At 48.7% G+C, this 17,897-nt stretch overlaps 3 protein-coding genes across 5 annotated transcripts; 1 reads left to right on the top strand and 2 right to left on the bottom strand.

Annotated features, from left to right (window-relative positions):
- Positions 1-56: 56 nt before the first annotated feature.
- Hypk (huntingtin interacting protein K) lies at positions 57-1,488 on the bottom strand. Of its 2 annotated transcripts, XM_028878712.2 has the most exons (4): positions 1,109-1,321; positions 699-754; positions 352-403; positions 57-214 (listed from the first exon to the last, which is right to left on the bottom strand). In XM_028878712.2, the coding sequence occupies exons 1-4, from the start codon at positions 1,292-1,294 to the stop codon at positions 119-121; spliced, it is 390 nt and encodes a 129-aa protein (XP_028734545.2). In that variant the 5' UTR covers positions 1,295-1,321; the 3' UTR covers positions 57-118. The 2 variants fall into 2 exon arrangements, with proteins under 2 accessions (XP_028734545.2, XP_028734546.1); XM_028878713.2 differs by lacking the exons at positions 57-214; positions 699-754 and having other exon boundaries at positions 344-403; positions 1,109-1,488.
- Positions 1,489-1,577: 89 nt separating this feature from the next.
- Positions 1,578-7,538, top strand: Serinc4 (serine incorporator 4). Its single transcript, XM_028878716.2, is given in 13 exon segments — positions 1,578-1,987; positions 2,321-2,497; positions 2,649-2,827; positions 3,152-3,231; positions 3,450-3,543; positions 4,503-4,714; positions 4,913-5,008; positions 5,099-5,225; positions 5,559-5,631; positions 6,047-6,095; positions 6,226-6,376; positions 6,511-6,628; positions 6,631-7,538. Coding segments are annotated over 13 exon segments (1,497 nt in total). The 5' UTR covers positions 1,578-1,885; the 3' UTR covers positions 6,670-7,538.
- Positions 7,539-7,647: 109 nt separating this feature from the next.
- On the bottom strand, positions 7,648-9,383 carry Serf2 (small EDRK-rich factor 2). 2 transcript variants are annotated; one of them, XM_028878714.2, is made up of 3 exons: positions 9,278-9,383; positions 8,629-8,737; positions 7,648-8,012 (listed from the first exon to the last, which is right to left on the bottom strand). In XM_028878714.2, exons 1-3 carry the CDS (start codon positions 9,282-9,284, stop codon positions 7,727-7,729), a joined length of 402 nt encoding a protein of 133 aa, XP_028734547.1. In that variant the 5' UTR covers positions 9,285-9,383; the 3' UTR covers positions 7,648-7,726. The 2 variants fall into 2 exon arrangements, with proteins under 2 accessions (XP_028734547.1, XP_028734548.1); XM_028878715.2 differs by having other exon boundaries at positions 7,652-7,989.
- Positions 9,384-17,897: the final 8,514 nt, after the last annotated feature.

Below are 17,897 nucleotides of genomic sequence, written 5' to 3'. Positions count from 1 at the left end.
TACAAGGCCCTGGGTTCAGTCCTCAGCTCCAAAAAAGAAAAAAAAGGAAAAAAAAAAACAGCATAACAAAACACTTTATTTCAGTAAATCAGCCCAGAATGTCTGAAAATGCACATTATCAGTTGGTTAGGGCAATAAGAGCCTCCACAACATTGCCCATGTGTTCACGCAAGCTCCTTTCTGCTGCTGCTCGAGAGATCTCCATCTCTGTCATCTGCAAGAAAAAGGTAAATCATGTCACCGAAGCCTCCCCTCAGGCATTTATGTGTCAACTAATTTCTGGCTCCACTTGTTAGGAACCCAAATTAGGTAGGGCTTCTCTTGAGCATCCATGAAAGCATTACTACTCACTATCAACTCCAGATCTTCCTTCTTGATCGTGACCTTCGCCAGTTCCTTCTCCCTGTGAATATATACGTGTGTGTGTGTGTATATATATACATCTGTCTTCATCCTCTACTGCCAGAAGGAACACTACCAACTACACACTGCAAATGGGTGGAACAGGGTTGACTGGAAATGGCAAGTAAACGCGCCCAATCCTCCCCGGGGAGGCTTTACAGTAAGGTATCCAGGCTTTCCTTCCTCTAAAAACTGGCTAATAACAAAGTTGTAAACCCTAGATCTGCGGGAATTGGTTAAAAACTTTTTCCTGGAAAATGAGGACCCGCAGCGCTGGCGGTGTGCTTTAAACTTACCGCTCCTGTTTTGCCTTTTGCTCCCTGGACCGTCTGTCACCAATGACGGACATAGCCTGTAGGAAACACGAATCTAGTTACTTACCACCGTGCGATCAAAAATTTCATATCTAAAACATTACCAAAAATAAAAACCACGTGGTTCTTCAAGTATTCACCATGACGAGTGCTCTCGGGACCAAAGGACTACGCTTAATTCTGTACACTTGAGATGCATTTGGGCCCAATCTCCGTCAAATTCTTAAGCAAACCGCAGTCTGGGTGAGTGTTGTCGCTTATCCCCACCCTACTGCCTACTCCCACGATCGCGATCTGCCCTCCCGGAGCCTCTGATAGGCAGCAAACGGGTCAGCTTCAACTCACCCCTACCCCATACTCGAGCCCTCATTCAAGTTCCCAGTCAACCTCACCGTCTCCAGATTCGAACTCTGGATCTCCTTTTCCTCGGCATAGTCAGTGACCCGCTCCAGGTCAGCAGCACCACTGTCATGCTTCCGTGGCTTCTCGGGAGGCCGCTCGGGGCCGCTGGTCTCGGTCTCTAACTCCAGCTCCACATCTCCCTCGGTCGCCATTTCGATCTCACCGCGCCGCCGCATAGGCTGCGCCTCACAACTTCCGGCAAACCTCAGCTTCCGCCCAGATATGGGGCGGGGCAGGCTCTGGACCACACCTTTGTGCCTGTCTTCAGAAGCTTCAGCTAGGAAGGCGGTTCGCTTTTGACCTCCTCCCGGGCTTGTGTTTTCTGCAAAGTCTCCTTCGACTAATCTGTTCACTACCCACATCACCCAAATGCACAACTTACTTCTTCACCTAAGAACAATACACACACACACACACACACACACACACACACACACACACACACACGGAATTATGACCAACCAAGGCAGCCGACGGCTAATCCTAAACCAATTAAAAAAACCTAATCCGCAGACCAGATAGGCCAACTGCTCCTAATCTAAGAAAACAGTCCGAATGATCCCGAATACAAAGGCCGGTGAAGGCATCTTCACAAGGGTATTTGCATTTACCAATTCCTAATGATCTGTATTCACTTTCTGATACTGCCTTAAGACTGAGTGATTTAGTTCAGCACAGCAACTGCCCAATGGGCGAAAATCTTGAGGAGCTGCTGTTCCTCATCAGCTTTTCCAGTAACGGATCTACGCCTAACCTCTGGGTCAAAAATGATAGGCGCAAAAGCCATCACAGGCCGGACTACCATCCTGGACCTTGCAGAGCAGCACGGGGGAGTCGGCGATGTCAAAGTGAAAACCCCCTTTTATCAGGTGAGAGGGCATTTGAGCAGGCAGACTTGAAGATGCCTTTAGAGAGCTGGAAAACAGAGTTGGGGAGACAGACCTGGTTCTTTGCCTCGATAATCCGTAAATCTCTCATCCCACATTCCCAGCCACGGAGCCTTCGGGGAAAGCGGGTGGTTCAAGTCTAAAGTTCTTGCAGTGAAAATCTTACTGGTGTTTAGTGAAGGCAATTCTAAGTAGCTCACCACCAGACGGTAGGATGGAGGGTTCTGAGACTTGACCCTTGATTAGCCCCATACAGTTTTACCTCACCCCCTGCCAAAGCTCCACCTTTGCTTCCCACATCTGTTCTATCCCCAGGTGTCCTGCTGTGGGCCTCTCTTTCGGACCAGCTGCTGCCACTCTAGGTGGCCCTCCCTCACCGAGTCTTCTTGTAGCCGCCTGCTCTACATCCTTCTCCATTTGGGGGCTTCGGCAATTTGCTGCCTCCTGCTGTCCAGGACAGTGGTAGAAGGGGTCTGGGGCAAAGCACATGGGGTAAGTGGGCAATGGTTGCAAAGTGAGGAAAAGAAACCCGTAACATCTGGATTGGGAACAGGGAGCAAGTGTCAACCTACCAGTGAGAAGCTGGGACCTGTCCATGCATTGTGGTTTACCCTCCCTTTTCTCACAACCAAATGCCCTGCAGATCCAGATGCCCTCGGTGCTGTGTGCCCACCTATTTGGCAGCCTGGACTGTCCAGTGCTCAGTGGCTCTGGGGCTGTGTATCGAGTGTGTGCGGGAACCGCCACTTTCCACCTGCTGCAGGCCGCGCTGCTGGTCGGCCTCCACTCCCCCACCAGCCCTCGCGCACAGCTGCACAACAGGTCTGTGTCGTTGTTTGGATGGGGATGGGACGGAGGGAAGTAGACACAAGCTAGCTAAAGGAAACTCCAGGATGAAGAAAGAGCACTGTAAAAAGGCAGAAAACAAGTTCATAAATCCCTGGGCTCTAAACTGAAAGTAACAATGGCTATATGCAAACCTTCCGGAAAGTGCAGTGTTGCTCATGTGACTTTTGGCATCTGAGTTAGAACTTGGATTACAATGGGACTTGGGGCTCTCATTTCCTGTCTACCTGCCATACCCCCACCCCCACTTTCTCCCTTTGCCTTTTTTCCTCAATCTGGTTCTCTCTCTACCCCTACAAGCTTCTGGAGCTTCAAGCTGCTGCTCCTGTTAGGTCTCTGTACTGTTGCCTTCTGCATCCCTGATGAGCATCTCTTCCCAGGTAATCTTCATTTTATACCCTGATCAGGGGGAGTAGGCTAGACTTCCTACTTAATGACAGGAAGCTGGACGGAATGCCACACATTGTAATCCCAGAACTCGGGGGCCTGGGGCAGGTTTGAGAGTTTAAAACCTGCCTATGCTACACAGGCTCCTAATCAAAAAGGGGGTGGAGGTATGGAGCTAGAGCTAAAGTTCCCAATGGTGTCTATCTTGCAGCCTGGCATTATATTGGCATCTGTGGAGGCTTCACATTCATCCTACTACAGCTGGTGCTGATCACAGCCTTTGCCCACTCGTGGAACAAGAACTGGTAAGGAGCACCTAACCCTAAAGGCTCCTCCCAAGGAGGCTGACAGGCATTAGGGGATAAATACAGAAAGGCTGGGCAAAGGCCCTATTAGGTGTTGCTCCTATGGCCTCCCAATGAACAGTAACAAAATGCTCAAGAAACCAGATGTGATGACATTCACTTGTGATCCCAGCACTGGGAGGTGGAAACAGGAGGGTCAAAAGTTCAAGGCCAGACAAGGCGCATGATCTCACAAAAACACAAGCAGGGTAGGGAGTTCTGAGGCAGCCTCTTGTAAAAAGAAACGAAAACAGGTAATCAAGAATGATGATGACTGGGCAGTGGTGGCGGCAGCCAAGTGGTGATGGTGCACACCTTTAATCCCAGTACTTGGGAGGCAGAGGCAGGAGGATCTCTAAATTTGAGGCCAACCTGGTCTACAAACAGAGTTCCAGGACAGCCAGGGCTACACACAGAAACCTGTCTCAAAAAAAAAAAAAAAGAGGGCTGGAGACATGGCTCAGAAGTTAAGAGCACTGGCTGCTCTTCCAGAGGACCCAAGTTCAATTCCCAGCAAACATATGGTAGCTCACAACCATCTGTAATGAGATCTGGTGCCCTCTTCTGGTCTGCAGGCATACATTCAGACAGAACACTGTATACATAATAAATAAACAAACAAATCTTTTTAAATGATTTAGAAAAAAAAAAAAGCTTTATTAAAAAAAAAAGAATAGTGACAAATACCCATAATCTGAACACTCAGGAGGCTGGGGCAGGACTGCCAAGACCTCCTGCCTTCAGGACCAATATGAAATAGTGAGTTCAAGGACTGGAGTATACAGAGATGCTATCTCAAAACAAAACAAAAGCTCAAGAATGTACTGTGTGGACCAATGGGCTGACTAAGCAGTCTGCGGAGAGATGAGGACTGGTCTATGATGGGTTGGAGTTACAAACCCTGATCCACTTCTCTTCAGGCAAACGGGAGCAGCACACGACTGTAACTGGTTCCTAGCTGTGTTACTGGCCGCCCTCGGATTCTACATCCTGGCAGGTGTGGGAGCCGCGCTCCTGTTCCACTACTACACACACCCTGACGGTTGCCTGCTCAACAAGATGTTACTCAGCCTGCACCTTTGCTTCTGCGGCCTCCTCTCCTTCCTCTCCATTGCACCTTGCATTCACCGCAGTGGGTATTTGTGATTTCACACTGCAGATTTTGGGGTGGGCTGTGTCCCTGAGTATTATAGAAAACTTTATTAGCATTCTCAGTCAGTTATCTATCTAAAGAACCTCTGCCGCTTCTCCCCCCCACACCGACACAAGTGCAGGTAGAAACACAAAGTAGAGGAAATTCACTGTCAACTGATGGCCCTGTTCTCTCTAGAGCACCCAGGCTCTGGCCTTCTACAAGCCTCTATCATCAGCTGCTATATCATGTATCTGACCTTCTCTGCACTGTCCAGCCGTCCCCCAGAGACAAGTGAGAACCCAAGTGCTGGAGACCTTTTCAGTTCCTGCTAAACAGCCAGCTCTGCTCTTAACTCCTTTCTCGTCTGTTGCCCCTCGGCAGTAACCTTTCAAGGACAGAATCACACCTTGTGCCTGCCTGGCCAGAATAAACTGGAGCCACAAATACCAGACACCTCAGTAGCAGTGTTGAGTGCTGGCATCATGTATGCTTGTGTGCTTTTTGCTTGGTACGTAAAGCTGTCAATGGGAAGTGTGAAAGGGTGCCGAGAACTCAGTGAAGGAGAATGTCCAGGGCTGTGGTTTATTTAAACTGTAGAGCAAGACTAGAACCAGAAAAGCTCCCCACCAACAGGGACAATGTCTAAGAATAGCACGTTATCAGATGATCTGTATGAGATGATGGGGGGCGGGGGAGAACCGTCTTGAGTTTAAAATCCGCAGACTTTATGGGTCTCTGAGAGAACACTACCCCCTGGAAGGATACCAACATGGACTAGTTGGCAGTAAATGCCCCTAATCCTTCTTATTCGGCCCAAAATTAAAAAAACTTTCTTTCACAGCAACGAGGCTTCCTACCTGGCTGAGTTATTTGGACCCTTGTGGATCATCAAGGTTTACAATTACGAGTTCCAGGTGAGCATTAAGAGCTCAATAACCCCCCCCAACACCCCTCCCCCAAACACAGACGCACACATCCTCCCAACCTCTGCCCATAGTGCTCAGCTTCTAGATGCTATCCCTTTATTGAGGACCCACAATGTGCTAGGCACTGTGCTACATACTTTACACACATCATCTCATTTAATTTAGTCCTCACAACAACCCTGTGAGGTAGGTATTGGCTCCATTTCACAAATGGAGGAATTGAGGCACAAAAGATTAAACATCTTACCAAAGTTTGCATAGCCACTTTTATGCTGGAGCAAGAATTTGAACCCAGGTGTGCCTCCACTTCTTACACCAGCCAATCTTTTCAAAGGGAAAATTTTCTACATTAGTACCCTCACATTGTCTTGAAGCCATTTCAAAACACTGCTTTGCTTTACAGAAGCCCTCACTCTGTTTCTGCTGCCCCCAAACAGTGGAACCAGAGGATGGTGAGTCAAGGCAGCAATCCAGGAAGTGGTTGAACCCTGTAAAGTGCCAAGAGCCCTCAAGAGCCCTCGTAAGAGAAGCTGGGGGAGGGAGGTTTCAGCAGCACCGCTTCCCACCAGCACCTCTCTCTAGGACAAAGCAGCAGAGCCAGGCCAGCTGACCAAGAGACCCCTGCAGCCGCTCAGGTGCAGAGCCGGCATCTTTCCTACAGCTATTCTGCCTTCCACTTCGCCTTCTTCCTCGCTTCACTCTATGTCATGGTTACCCTTACCAACTGGTTCAGGTAGGATGAAAGCAGACCTAAGATGCTCTCCCGAAAACCTAGCTGTGTTAAGGAAACAATCTGGCTACAGGGGAAGCAGGGCACTCCAAAAGCTAAGGTGCTGTGGAATCTCTAATCAGCCTTTGCTTTCACAGCTATGAGGGAGCAGAACTGGAGAAGACCTTCACTAAAGGTAGCTGGGCTACCTTCTGGGTCAAAGTTGTCTCCTGCTGGGCCTGTGTACTCCTCTATCTGGGGCTGTTCCTGGCTCCGCTCTGTTGGCTCCCCACGCAGAATCACCACCACCCTGGTGACTCCAGGCAACGATGCCATCCAGTCAGGAATGACAGGTAAAAACTAGCTCCCCATCTATATTAACAAACTGGGGTACCCTTTAGATCATGCTCCTAACGTTAGCTCCGAGAGTCATCTAGCCGAGCTCAGTTCCTCAAGGACAAATGGGTAGTTCCCACCACGTAGGCTCAATACTCTACCTAATTATCTAAACTGGAAGAAGTGGCCCAACACCTACTTTCCTGATTCAGCGAAACTAGTGTCTTCATTCAAGCTCAAGAGTCTAACTCAGGAGCTGTAGCTGATCCTAGCAGTGTGGCCCCAGCCCCTTCCTGGCTCCTGAGCTGGAGGTAAGGGGCAGGGAAAGACCAACAGAGACTGAAGATTTCGGTCTGCTCTTGGCAATCAAAAGAAAACAAGTGGTTCAGGCCTGGGCACAGGGATGTAAGAAGCCCAGAACCACAGAACAAACCAGGGCACACAAAGAATGGAGCAGAGGCTACCACAGGTTTTCATCCTGATCTTGAGGTCAAAGGAAATGGAAGACAAAAACCACCTTCATTCCACGAGGAATGACAGAACAGAAGAGAATGTGGACACTTCAGAGCAGCTGAATACCGGAAGTCGGTGAACAGGACTTTTTTTTTTTTTTGGCCAACCTTCAAGCAAACAAAGAATGAGGAAGAGAGACATAAACTTAAGTCTTAGGTCCTTCCCCTCTTATGGCGCTCAATACCCATCATGGGGATGGTGTTCAAGGTCTGAGTGGGGCATAAAAATCACAGAAAAGAAGTCTCTATAGTTCTTAGAGGATTCCTCCACCACAGAACTGGAGGGCTTTTCTGGTTGCCATAGTAAAATAAAGGCTGCTTCTGTGATGTTTTCCTTATGAAGTCTACAGATCTCTCTTAGGTGCCTAAAAGAAGTCTCCTCTTTTAGTGGGAAAGGGCAATCACTCCTCCATCCCCATCCCCCCAATCCCCAGTCAAACCAGGCGCTCAAGGAATTACAAAGCTACTTTTAATACTTTGGGGTGTGCCCCACAGGAATAAAAAACACTGGGAAGAGGTAACCCCCTCACCCCCAGGAGCGGCCCAGGGGGAGAGAGGCTACCTGAGGGGAAGGAAGCACAAAAGGAACCCGCTGCAGACTCAGGGCCAAGGGAATGCCATCGGTGCTGGGGCCTGGGAGCACTACAGGAGGAAACTCGAGCATGGCGGGCCTGGCTCCAGGCACACAGGCGCAGGGCAAGAGGGTTGGACACGAAGCCACAAAGCTACTTGGGTTCCTCCTTCTTCTCGTTTGCCTTTTTCTGCTTCTGCTGCATGATCTCCGAGTCCCTGGGGGTAGAGATGATGGGGCACTGGGAGGTACCAGAGGGCAAAAAGGACAAGATGCAGGGGGATGAAGGGTACAGAGGATAAGATGGAAGTGGGTGGGACAAAGTTCAGCATACGGCTGCTATATTCCCACCCTAGGAGAACAAGAGGCGTAGAGCTAAGGCTCAAAAGGCAATCGGTCTCCATCTGGATGTTGCCCAAGGGGTCAGAAGTCTGGCCCAAGGCTCTCTATTCTGCACTGACTACCACACCCAACAACACTAGTGAGAAAGTCGGGAGAAGGGAGGAGATACACGCAGCAAGGAGGGCCAAAAGTACTGGGCTGTCAAAACAACTGTACTTGATAATGTGAAGCTCCCTGCCCTTGCCCTTAAGGTCACAACCCGGGCACTCAGAAATCAGCCTACGGACCGGGACCCGCCCCAGTCCCTTCCTGTATAGCTGTGACTTAACATTTGGAGTGGGGAGGAAATAGAACCCTAGAGGAAGCAATGCACTCTGCCCCTCACACCTAGTCCAGACTCGAGCCCTGAAATACTTCTCTTTCCTGCTACACCCCTCCGTCTAACCCAGGTCTCTCCGTCCGTCCCGTCCCGACCCGACCCGTCCCGTCCCGTCGTATCCCCTCCCTGGGGCTACCTCTGCTTGCGGGCGGCAGCAGAAAGCCCATCATCTCGGCGCTTTCCCTTAACCGAGTCGCTCTGCTTCTTCATGTTCTTCTGGCGGGCGAGCTCTCGCTGGTTACCGCCTAAGGAGAGAAAGGTACAAAGTGAGGTGCCGGGGCCGCCCCACGCACACACCAGCGCCCCTCCTCCCCGCGACCGGGACCCGACTATCCCCTCCTCCGCGGCGCCGACCCCATCGCCGGGCTTCGGCTGCCGGGGTGTGGCAGCCGCCACGGGGCAGGTTAACTTGGGGTGCGGGAGGACGGTGCGCCGAAGCCGCTGCTGCGAGTCAAGTTTGGGGTGCCGCGGGGGCCCAGACAGCTGGTACGGCGTGCGGGGAGCCCCGCGGCCTCGGGAGCACGCGCTGGGGCCCACCACCCAGGGCACCCGGCTTCCCCAGCGCGGCGAGCCGCCGGCGGCCCGCGCCCAACACTGGGGGTCTCCGCAAGTGGCGGCGTGCAGAGGGGCTGCGCTTCCGGCTGGGGCGGGAGGCAGCTGGAGAGCGCTCCCTGAAGACGCTTCCGCCGGGGGAAGCTGAAGGGGCGCACAGGCCGGCGCTCGGCCGTGCCGGGCAGCGAGGGCGGAAAGAAAAGGGCGAGAGGAAAAAGGGTCCCGGCACTCACGGGTCATGGCGACGGCAGCGGCTCCGACCTGCCTCCGTTGCGTCCCCTCGTTCGGGCCGACGTTGCAGGCCCCGCCCCCTCCGCGCGACGACACCGAGTCGTCTCCTTCGTCCCGCCCCTGCACGCCCGGACGCCGACTCTCATTGGGCAGAGGGAAGCACGTGGAGCGCGGTGCCACGCGCCAGTCCCGGAGGGCGAAGAGCCAAGCTTGGCGGGCGGAGCGCCGGGGCGGGGCGGGGCTTCCCGGGAGCGCTGGGTCCCCGCACGGGAGAAACTAGGCCGGGTCACGTGGGCGGCGGGGTGGCGGGGTGCGGCTGGCGATGTGGCGCTCCGGCGGTGCCGAGCACGTGACCGGGCACCGTGACCTCATGTGGGACAGTTTAGGGTACTGACAAAGTCGCCCCGGAGGAACGCGGTGGCGGGGTGGGGAGGTGGGGGAGAGGGCGGGATTTCCTAGGTGGCTCATCCGGTTGTGAGCGATCAGTTTTCTGGAGCTAAACTTTGTGCTGTTACTTAGGACACCCATCCCCCTGCCGCTTGGCCGAACGCTTGCCACAGTCGGACTGAAAACATACACAGATAATTAGAAAACCCCTTTCCGCTTTCATCGTCCCCAACTGCAGCCACTTCCAGTGGGTCTGTCCTAAAGTGATCCTGCAATCATTGCCCAAGAGCTGGAGCCCAGGGCTCCTGCATGCACATCTCCACTACCGAGCTGCACTTCCACACTGTCCACAGAAACTTTGCGGGTGCCTTGGGAGTGGTGAAGCACACCCAAATCCGTGGAGCTACTTGGGGAACTGAAATTAGGGAATGCTCGTATTATGTCTGCACCAACTCTCTAGACTGCCTCTACATTGTGTCATCTCCCAACAGTTACATCTGGTTTGTAAGAGAAATCAGACTGGTAGCTAAACATCGTTCTCATTTTCAGTTATCTCACAGATGCAGCCTCTGTAGGTGAGATTAGTTAAACCTTCTCTCCCGTGGGTCTAAGACAACCTGAGTTCTGCTACGCTATTATGAAACAACCCAACATAGATCAGAGCAGTAGGATTCATTTCCTGCCGCCCAAACCCAAGGCAACCTTAGTTAAGGCTAAATAACTGCATTCAGAGAGCGCTCGTTTAAAGCAGCGGTTCTCAACCTTTGGGTCGTGACCCTTTTCATAGGCGTCACCTAAGACCATCGGAAAACACAGATATTTACATTACGATTAATAACAGCAGCAAAATTACAATTATGAAGTAGCAACGAAGTAATTTTATGGTTGGGGGGTCACCACAACAAAGGAACTGTGTTAAAGGGTCAAAGCACTAGGAAGGTTGTGAACCGCAGCTCTAAAGTCTATAAAAGTCAAGCATTTCCTTTGTTCTGTGAGTTGCTGTTGGATCCATCCCAGCTTCTCCAATACGGCAGGTGGCCAGCATTTCTAAAGGATCTCTTTCCCGAAATCCTCCGACCATTCTAAAAAGAATCTTCTGGTCATGGTCCTCAGGCGAGCGCGTGGAGAAAGGAGGGTTCCAGCGCTGGTTCTCACATTGTGAAGGCGGGGACTTTGTGGTTTTGTCTGCTGTGCTTCAGACCCCAATCTAACTGGCCAATGAGCACCAGGCAATTCCCCTGTCTCCACCTCCTATCTCGATGTAGGAGTGCTCCGATTAAGGTGTGCACCATGACCTGCTGCTTTTTCTATGGGTTTTGGGGATTGTCTGCTGAGCTGTCTTCCCAGTCTAGAATTCATTATTTATTTATTTATTTATTTATTTATTTTTTTTGTTTGTTTGTTTGGTTGGTTGGTTGGTTGGTTTGGTTTGGTTAGTTTTTTCGAGACAGGGTCTCTCTGTGTAGCTTTGGAGCCTGTCCTGGAACTCAGGCTGGCCTCAAACTCACAGATAACTGCCAGCCTCTGCCTCCCAAGGGCCAGGACTAAAGGTATGTGCCTGGCCCAGAATTTTTATTTTTTCTAAACAAGTTCCATGTATCTTTTGTTCCCAAAGCTCCCCTCCAGGCCAGAAGAGAGTCACTGAATAAAGGAGACATGGCAGGAGACAATACGTGCTGGGTTAAAGCGTTAGCTCTGCAAGCCTGATGACGGAACCGGATCCAGGGAACCCTCATAAAAAAGGCAGGTGTGGTGGTATGCAGCTGTAACCCTGCAGACAGAATGCAGACAGAATTTCCTGAAAGTTCATGGGCCAGTTAGCCTGGAATACAAAAAAGGCAACAGAAACAATGAGAGAGACCCTGCCTCAGTAAGATAAAAGGCTAAAAGTTGCCCACACACACACACACACACAGTGGTCGGGGAAATTAATTAAAAATAAATGGTGGGGGTTGGAGATTTAGCTCAGTGGTAAAGCGCTTGCGCCCTGGGTTCGGTCCTCAGCTCCGGGGGGAAAAAAAAAAAGAAAAGAAAAATAAATAAATAAATGGTGATAAATTTTGATGTGAATCTCAACTAATGCCTATTCCAGAATCAAGTTGAGGCTAAGACATCAAACTGGCTTTGTGTAGAGCACATGGGAAGCAAGAAAACCTCATCACTACCATCTTCAAGTTTTTTTATATCCAGCCCCACTTGAACTACTGTTAATAGATTTTTTTTCAAAAATATAAATTATGTGTATGTGTATCTGAATGTGGGTTTGTGCACAATAGTGCAGTCTCCATGGAGTCTAAAGAGTGTGTCAAGATACCCTGGAGCCAGAGCTAACATCCAATGTGAGTGCTAGGAACTAAACTTGGGTCCTCTGAAATAACCACACTGAGTCACCTCTAAAGCCCCTACTATCTATATATATAAATATATATATATTGGTTTTTCGAGACAGGGTTTCTCTGTGTAGTTTTGGTGCCTGTCCTGGAGCTCACTCTGTATACCAGGCTGGCCTCGAACTCACAGAGATCTGCCTGCCTCTGCCTCCCAAGTGCTGGGATTAAAGGTGTGTGCCACCACCAGCTTTGCTTTTTTTGTTTGTTGTTATTGTTTTGCAGTGGGAACTGAACCTATGGCCTCATACATGCTAGACAAGTACTCTACCACAGAGCTACATGTCAAGCCCTCTTTCCACTCTTTCATTTTAAGACAGGTCTCATTAAGTTGTCTTGGCTAGCTTAACCTCACTCTTTACTGTATGTAGACTTTGAACTTGCAATATTCCTGACTCTGCCTCCTAGGTATCTGGAAATACATGCTTGACTGATTTCTATGGTGGTGGTTGTTTTGTCTTGTTTTGTTTTATAGTTTTTGATTTGTATGTTTTTACTTATCACTTAAAAATAAATGTTAGGGGTAGGGATGTAGCTCTGTTAGTAGAGTGATATCGTAGTATGCATGAAACACCCAGCACAGAATAAAACTGGTCATAGAAATGGAAAGGTCAGAAGTTCAACATCATTCTTTACTATATAGCTAGTTCCAGGCCACTCTGGACTATATCTGACCTTGTCTCAAATGTAAAGAAATAAAATAAAGCCAGGCAGTGGTGGTGCACACCTTTAATCCCAGCACTCAGGAGGTAGAGGCAGGCAGATCTCTGTGAGTTCGAGGCCAGCCTGGTCTATAGAGTGAGTTCCAGGAAAGGCGCCAAAACTACACAGAGAAACCCTGTCTCTGAAAAAAAGAAAGAAAGAAAAGAAAATTACTTAAGATGTGTGAAGACTGCATGATTAAACCCATTGATCTAGCCAGGTATGGTGGTGCAGACACTTAATCCTAGCACTCTGAAGGCAGAGGCAGATGGATCTCTGAATTCAAGGCCAGCTTGATCTAAAAATAGAGTTCCAAGACAGCCAGGGCTTAGGGGGAAGGGGGATGACGTCACGACAATCCATTAATTTATACACTAGCTTAAATCAATGTAAAGTTATAAAATAAAACTCTTTGAGATTTAGCTGGGAATGTGCTGGTGTGTGCCTATGGATGCTTACAGAGGCTAGAAGCGGGAGCAGGAGTTATATATAGGCTGGTGTGAGCTGCCTGTCTGACGTGAGTTCTGGAACTGAACTCTGTTCCTCTGAAATGTTCTTACCACCTAAGTCATCTCCCTAGCCCCAGTAAAACTCGTGAAACCACTGCTCAGCCTTTGGACTAAGATTAAGTGCAGAATTAATAATAATTTAAAATGTTCGTGAGAAATTGTGAAAATATCAACCTGTAACCCCAGCACTCAGAAAAAGAGGCAGAAGAATCAGAAGTTCAAAGTTAGGCTCAACTTCAATATAGGGTTGAGGCCAATCTGGGCCACATGAGACTGTCTCAGGAAACCTAGAAAAAGGACAAGGAATAGACAAAATAAAAGGAAAACCCTGACTCTTTTAGATTTTATTTAGGATACTTGCTTCCTCCATAGTTCAGTTATTTACTTTTTTATATTTATTTTATTTCTTGTGTGTATGAATGTTTTGCCTGCACATCTGTGTGTGGACCATGTGTGTTCCTGGTGCCCCTTAGAGGTCAGAAAAGGGCACTGGGTCCCCTGGAACTGAAGTTACAGTTAGCTGTGAGTCACCACGTGGATTCTGGGAACCGAATCTGGGTCCTCTGCAAGAGCAACAAGTGCTCTAAACAGCTGACCCATTCTTCCAGCCTCCATAATTATATATATATATATATATATATATATATATATATATATATATATATAAAATATGACCTAGTCCTTAGTGTTGTAGGATGAGTACAAAGGACTTGTTAGGAAAGCCAAGCCTAAGTCCTAATTCTGGAACCCACATGGAAGGAGAGAATTGACTCCTGAAAGTTGTTCTTTGACCTCTACACTTGGTGCTGTGGTACATATACTTCCACTGCAAATAAATAAATAAATGCAAAGCAGTTTTCACAGAAAAAGGGGGCTGGCAAGATGGCTCAGCTCTTGTCACATAAGCCTGACTATCTGATTTCTGTCTCCAGAACCTATGTAAAGGTAGATGAAGCAGATAACTCCATAATGTTGTTCTGTGACATTCACACACGCTATGGCACACCGGCACCCACGACCCCATGTATGTCACAATCCACCAATAATAATAACTGTTTACAGAACAGAAGAAGGGCTGCTGCTGCAGCTCAGAGGTGGAGGGCTTACCCTGCGTGCTCAAGACCCTAGGCTCCATCCCAAGGACCAAAACAAATGCAGGTAACCAAGCCCAGTACAGAATCGAAAAATGAGAGAATCAATCGAGACAATTTAGGCCTGAAGGCTCCGAAGCAAAGAGACGAAGAGGGAGGTTTAGAGGCCCCAAATATGAAGTGAGAAGAGGAAAACAGAGTAGAAGGAAAGACCTACAGATCACAAGTCATAAAAATTGGGCTTATCAAGTTTCCCAAACCCAGATTCCGTGGTGAAAGCTACTTTGGGTACTCTTGTTAGAGAGTCATCAGGATCAGTACAGAACTGAGAGATGAGTAAAACAGCATGGATGAGGGAACAAATCCTTTTTCGGTGCATGCTTGCTTATTACTTCCAGCAGTTGAGCTGAGTAAAAGAACAGAACCAAGAAGCAAACAGTCCCCTCCTACCGACCACACCACCTATGCACTTTGCCCATGACTGTTATCAATCCTGGCAAAACCCAGCCTCACCGTCATATCACAGCCCAGCTTCAGCAGGAAGTGCCATAATAGATGTACTCATTTTGTTCAGTAAATAGCCACTGTCCACTAGCTTTGTGTTAATTACTTTATTAGGTGTTGCATATACAGAGATGAACAAAATATATCTCTGGGGGCTGATGAGATGGCTCAGTAGGTTAAGGAACTTGCTACCGAACATGATGGCCTGAGTTCAATTCCCAGAACCCATGTGATAAGATGGAAAGAACCAATGCCTGAAAAAAACTCTGACCTTCACACAAATGCCATGGTACATGCTTATTCATACAATAAATAACTGTAATTTTAAATACGCTATAGAAAAGAAAAGGCGAGTTCCCTCTCCTTCACTGTGTGTGTGTGTGTGTGTGTGTGTGTGTGTATAGATATATGCAAATTGATATTGACCATTGCTTTAAAGAAAAACCAGATTCTATGCAAGGGTGATATTCAAAACCTTTCTCTGGGTGCACCTCGTAAGCACTGACCCATCAAAACAGATGTCAATATAATTTGAATGAAGATGGAACAATGTTATTTGTCTCAGTATGAAGCAGAATAGAACAGAACTGATGCTTTTATGCAGGGAATAAACTTGTAGGCTCCAGAGGCATTTGATCTGGGCCACTGAGGTCTCTCGTGTTATACTTGAGGCAAGAAGATGAATTGGCACAGCCAAGGAGGGAGCGAGAGAACACTTGAGGCGAGGGAACAGCATGTGAGGGCCAGAAGGCCCTGCTCCCTCAGGCTGTCCCATCTTAGAGTCATGGGTAGTGAGTAGGTAATAAGTTGCCTATGAAACTAGGTCAAGGAGGTAGTAAGGGCAGGGACAGAATGACAGCAAGCCATACCAGGGCAAGATGTAAGCAGAGTCACAGGAATGCCTGGGCTTTATTTACAAAAGCAAGGGAGTTTGTTCCCATAAAAAGATGCCATAAAAATCAAAATGCCGTTACAACAGGGAAGAGAAAAGAGCAACCTAACAGGTATGGTCAGAGCACAGTGAAAGGAAAAAGAGCAGCGTCATTGTGCCAGGTGTGGGAGTTCACACTTCTAACCTCAGCATTCTGGAGGCTGAGGCCGGGAAAATCAGGAGTTCAAGGGCAGCCTGGGCTACTTAGCAGTTCCAGGCCAGCCAGGGCTACACAGTGAGATCCTGTCTCAAAAACAACAAAACAACAACAAAATAAAGCCGGGTGTTGGAAGTGTACACCTTTAATCCCAGCCCTCAGGAGGCAGAGCCAGGTGGATCTCTGTGAGTTCGAGGCCAGCCTGGTGTACAGAGCAAGATCAAGGACAGGCACCAAAACTATACAGAGAAACCCTGTCTCAAAAAATCGAAAGAAAGAAAGAAAGGAAGGAAGGAAGGAAGGAAGGAAGGAAGGAAGGAAGGAAGGAAGGAAGGAAGAGAAAGGAAGAAAGAAAAAAGGAAGGAAAAGAAAGAGAAAAAGAAGAGGGGAGGAAAGAAAGAAAAAAAGAGTAAAACAAAAGAAAAAAATAGTGATGGGAGAAGACAATAGAAATACTTTTTTTTTTTTTAACGGACATTAATGCAAACATTCAGGTTTAACAAAATAACACTAAAAAGTGATAGAGTTTGAGACCAGCCTGATCTACAGAGTGAATTCTAGGACAGACAGGGCTGTTACACAGAGAAATCTTGTCTCTAAAAAGAAGGAAGAGAAGGGAAGAGAGAGAGAGAGAGAGAGAGAGAGAGAGAAGAGAGAGAGAGAGAGAGAGAGAGAGAAGGAGGAGGAGGAGGAGGAGGAGGAGGAGGAGGAGGAGGAGGAGGAAGAGGAGGAGTTACAACTGCTTGTCAAGTTAGTAAATTGTCCTCCACAGAAACAGAATGTCCCCATGGACAGGTAAATGTATCTGTGGCTGCTGTTGGCAACTTGTTGCAAAGATTTTAAAAATCAACACAACTGAGATTTTTGTCCTCACATATAGTACATGTTGAGTGTAGAGTTCAATGAGTTTTGACAAATTATTTGCTTTGATGGACAGCATTAAGATCACTTGGAATTATACAGATCAAAGCATTTAACAGAGATCCCAGTTATGAAAACGGAAATAAGGGATTCTGAGAAATAACCAAATATGGACAGGTGGAGACAGGAAGGGCTGGTCTGAGATTTGTGCTGGGGTCTGAAAGCAATAGAATCTGTAGCTCTGAGATGCCTGGCAACTTCAAGGCACCTTCTAGTCCGGAGTAGTAACTAACACCTGTAATCCCAGCACTTGGAAGACGAGGCAGGAGACTAGCTAGTGAGTTCAGCAAGAGCAATCTACATAGCCAAAAACAAAAACAAAAACAAAAGGGAGGGGAAAGCACCTTTGAAGGAGCCAGCTGCCGGTTTAGCCACTTTCACTTGCGTTTATTAGGTCACGAAGTGACAATTGGGATTGAGTCGTGGCTTTCTGCACTGCAATTCTTTTTGCCACCAACTACGCCCCACATCCCCACCCACCGATAGGCGAGGCTCCAGCCCCAGCCAGCTAGGTTTCCAGGACTGAGGCACCCATCCACCTGGCTTTACAACCTCTCTAAGTCCCAATTAGAAACCGGATTGGGATCCGCCTCAGCAGACGCAGCACCGCGGCAGAAAAAGAAGAAACGCTGCACTTGGTCCCTCTTGGGGTCTGCCATCCTCTGGTCCCCTGAGTCCCTCGGGCTCAGGACCTTGGAGGCATAAATGACTCAATCCGCCTACCGACCAGTCTCGATCTCCCTCCCCGTGGGACTTACACCCTCAAGTGGTTTCAGGTTCATTTTTTACTTAGAGACCGCGAATTCTGAATTCAGAGTGGGGAAACTGAGACAGAACAAGGGTTTCTGCGTGACGGGTCAGACCCTGGAGGCAGACTCTGGATACCCTTCGAAAAGCCCAAGACTGCCCAAGCCAAACCAAGAAGAAACCACTTGGATCCGGGCAGGCAGCCGGGAAGAGCAAGGCACCGCCCACGCGGCTGGGGAAACTTTGGGGTGGTGACAGGGGCGGGGTCCTGGTGGAGGGCGGGGCA

Source organism: Peromyscus leucopus, chromosome 4, assembly GCF_004664715.2.
Source record: "Peromyscus leucopus breed LL Stock chromosome 4, UCI_PerLeu_2.1, whole genome shotgun sequence".
NCBI classification, from domain to species: Eukaryota; Metazoa; Chordata; class Mammalia; order Rodentia; family Cricetidae; genus Peromyscus; species Peromyscus leucopus.
The sequence above is the reverse complement of the archived record's forward strand: the minus strand, read 5'-3'. Positions and strand labels throughout refer to the sequence as shown.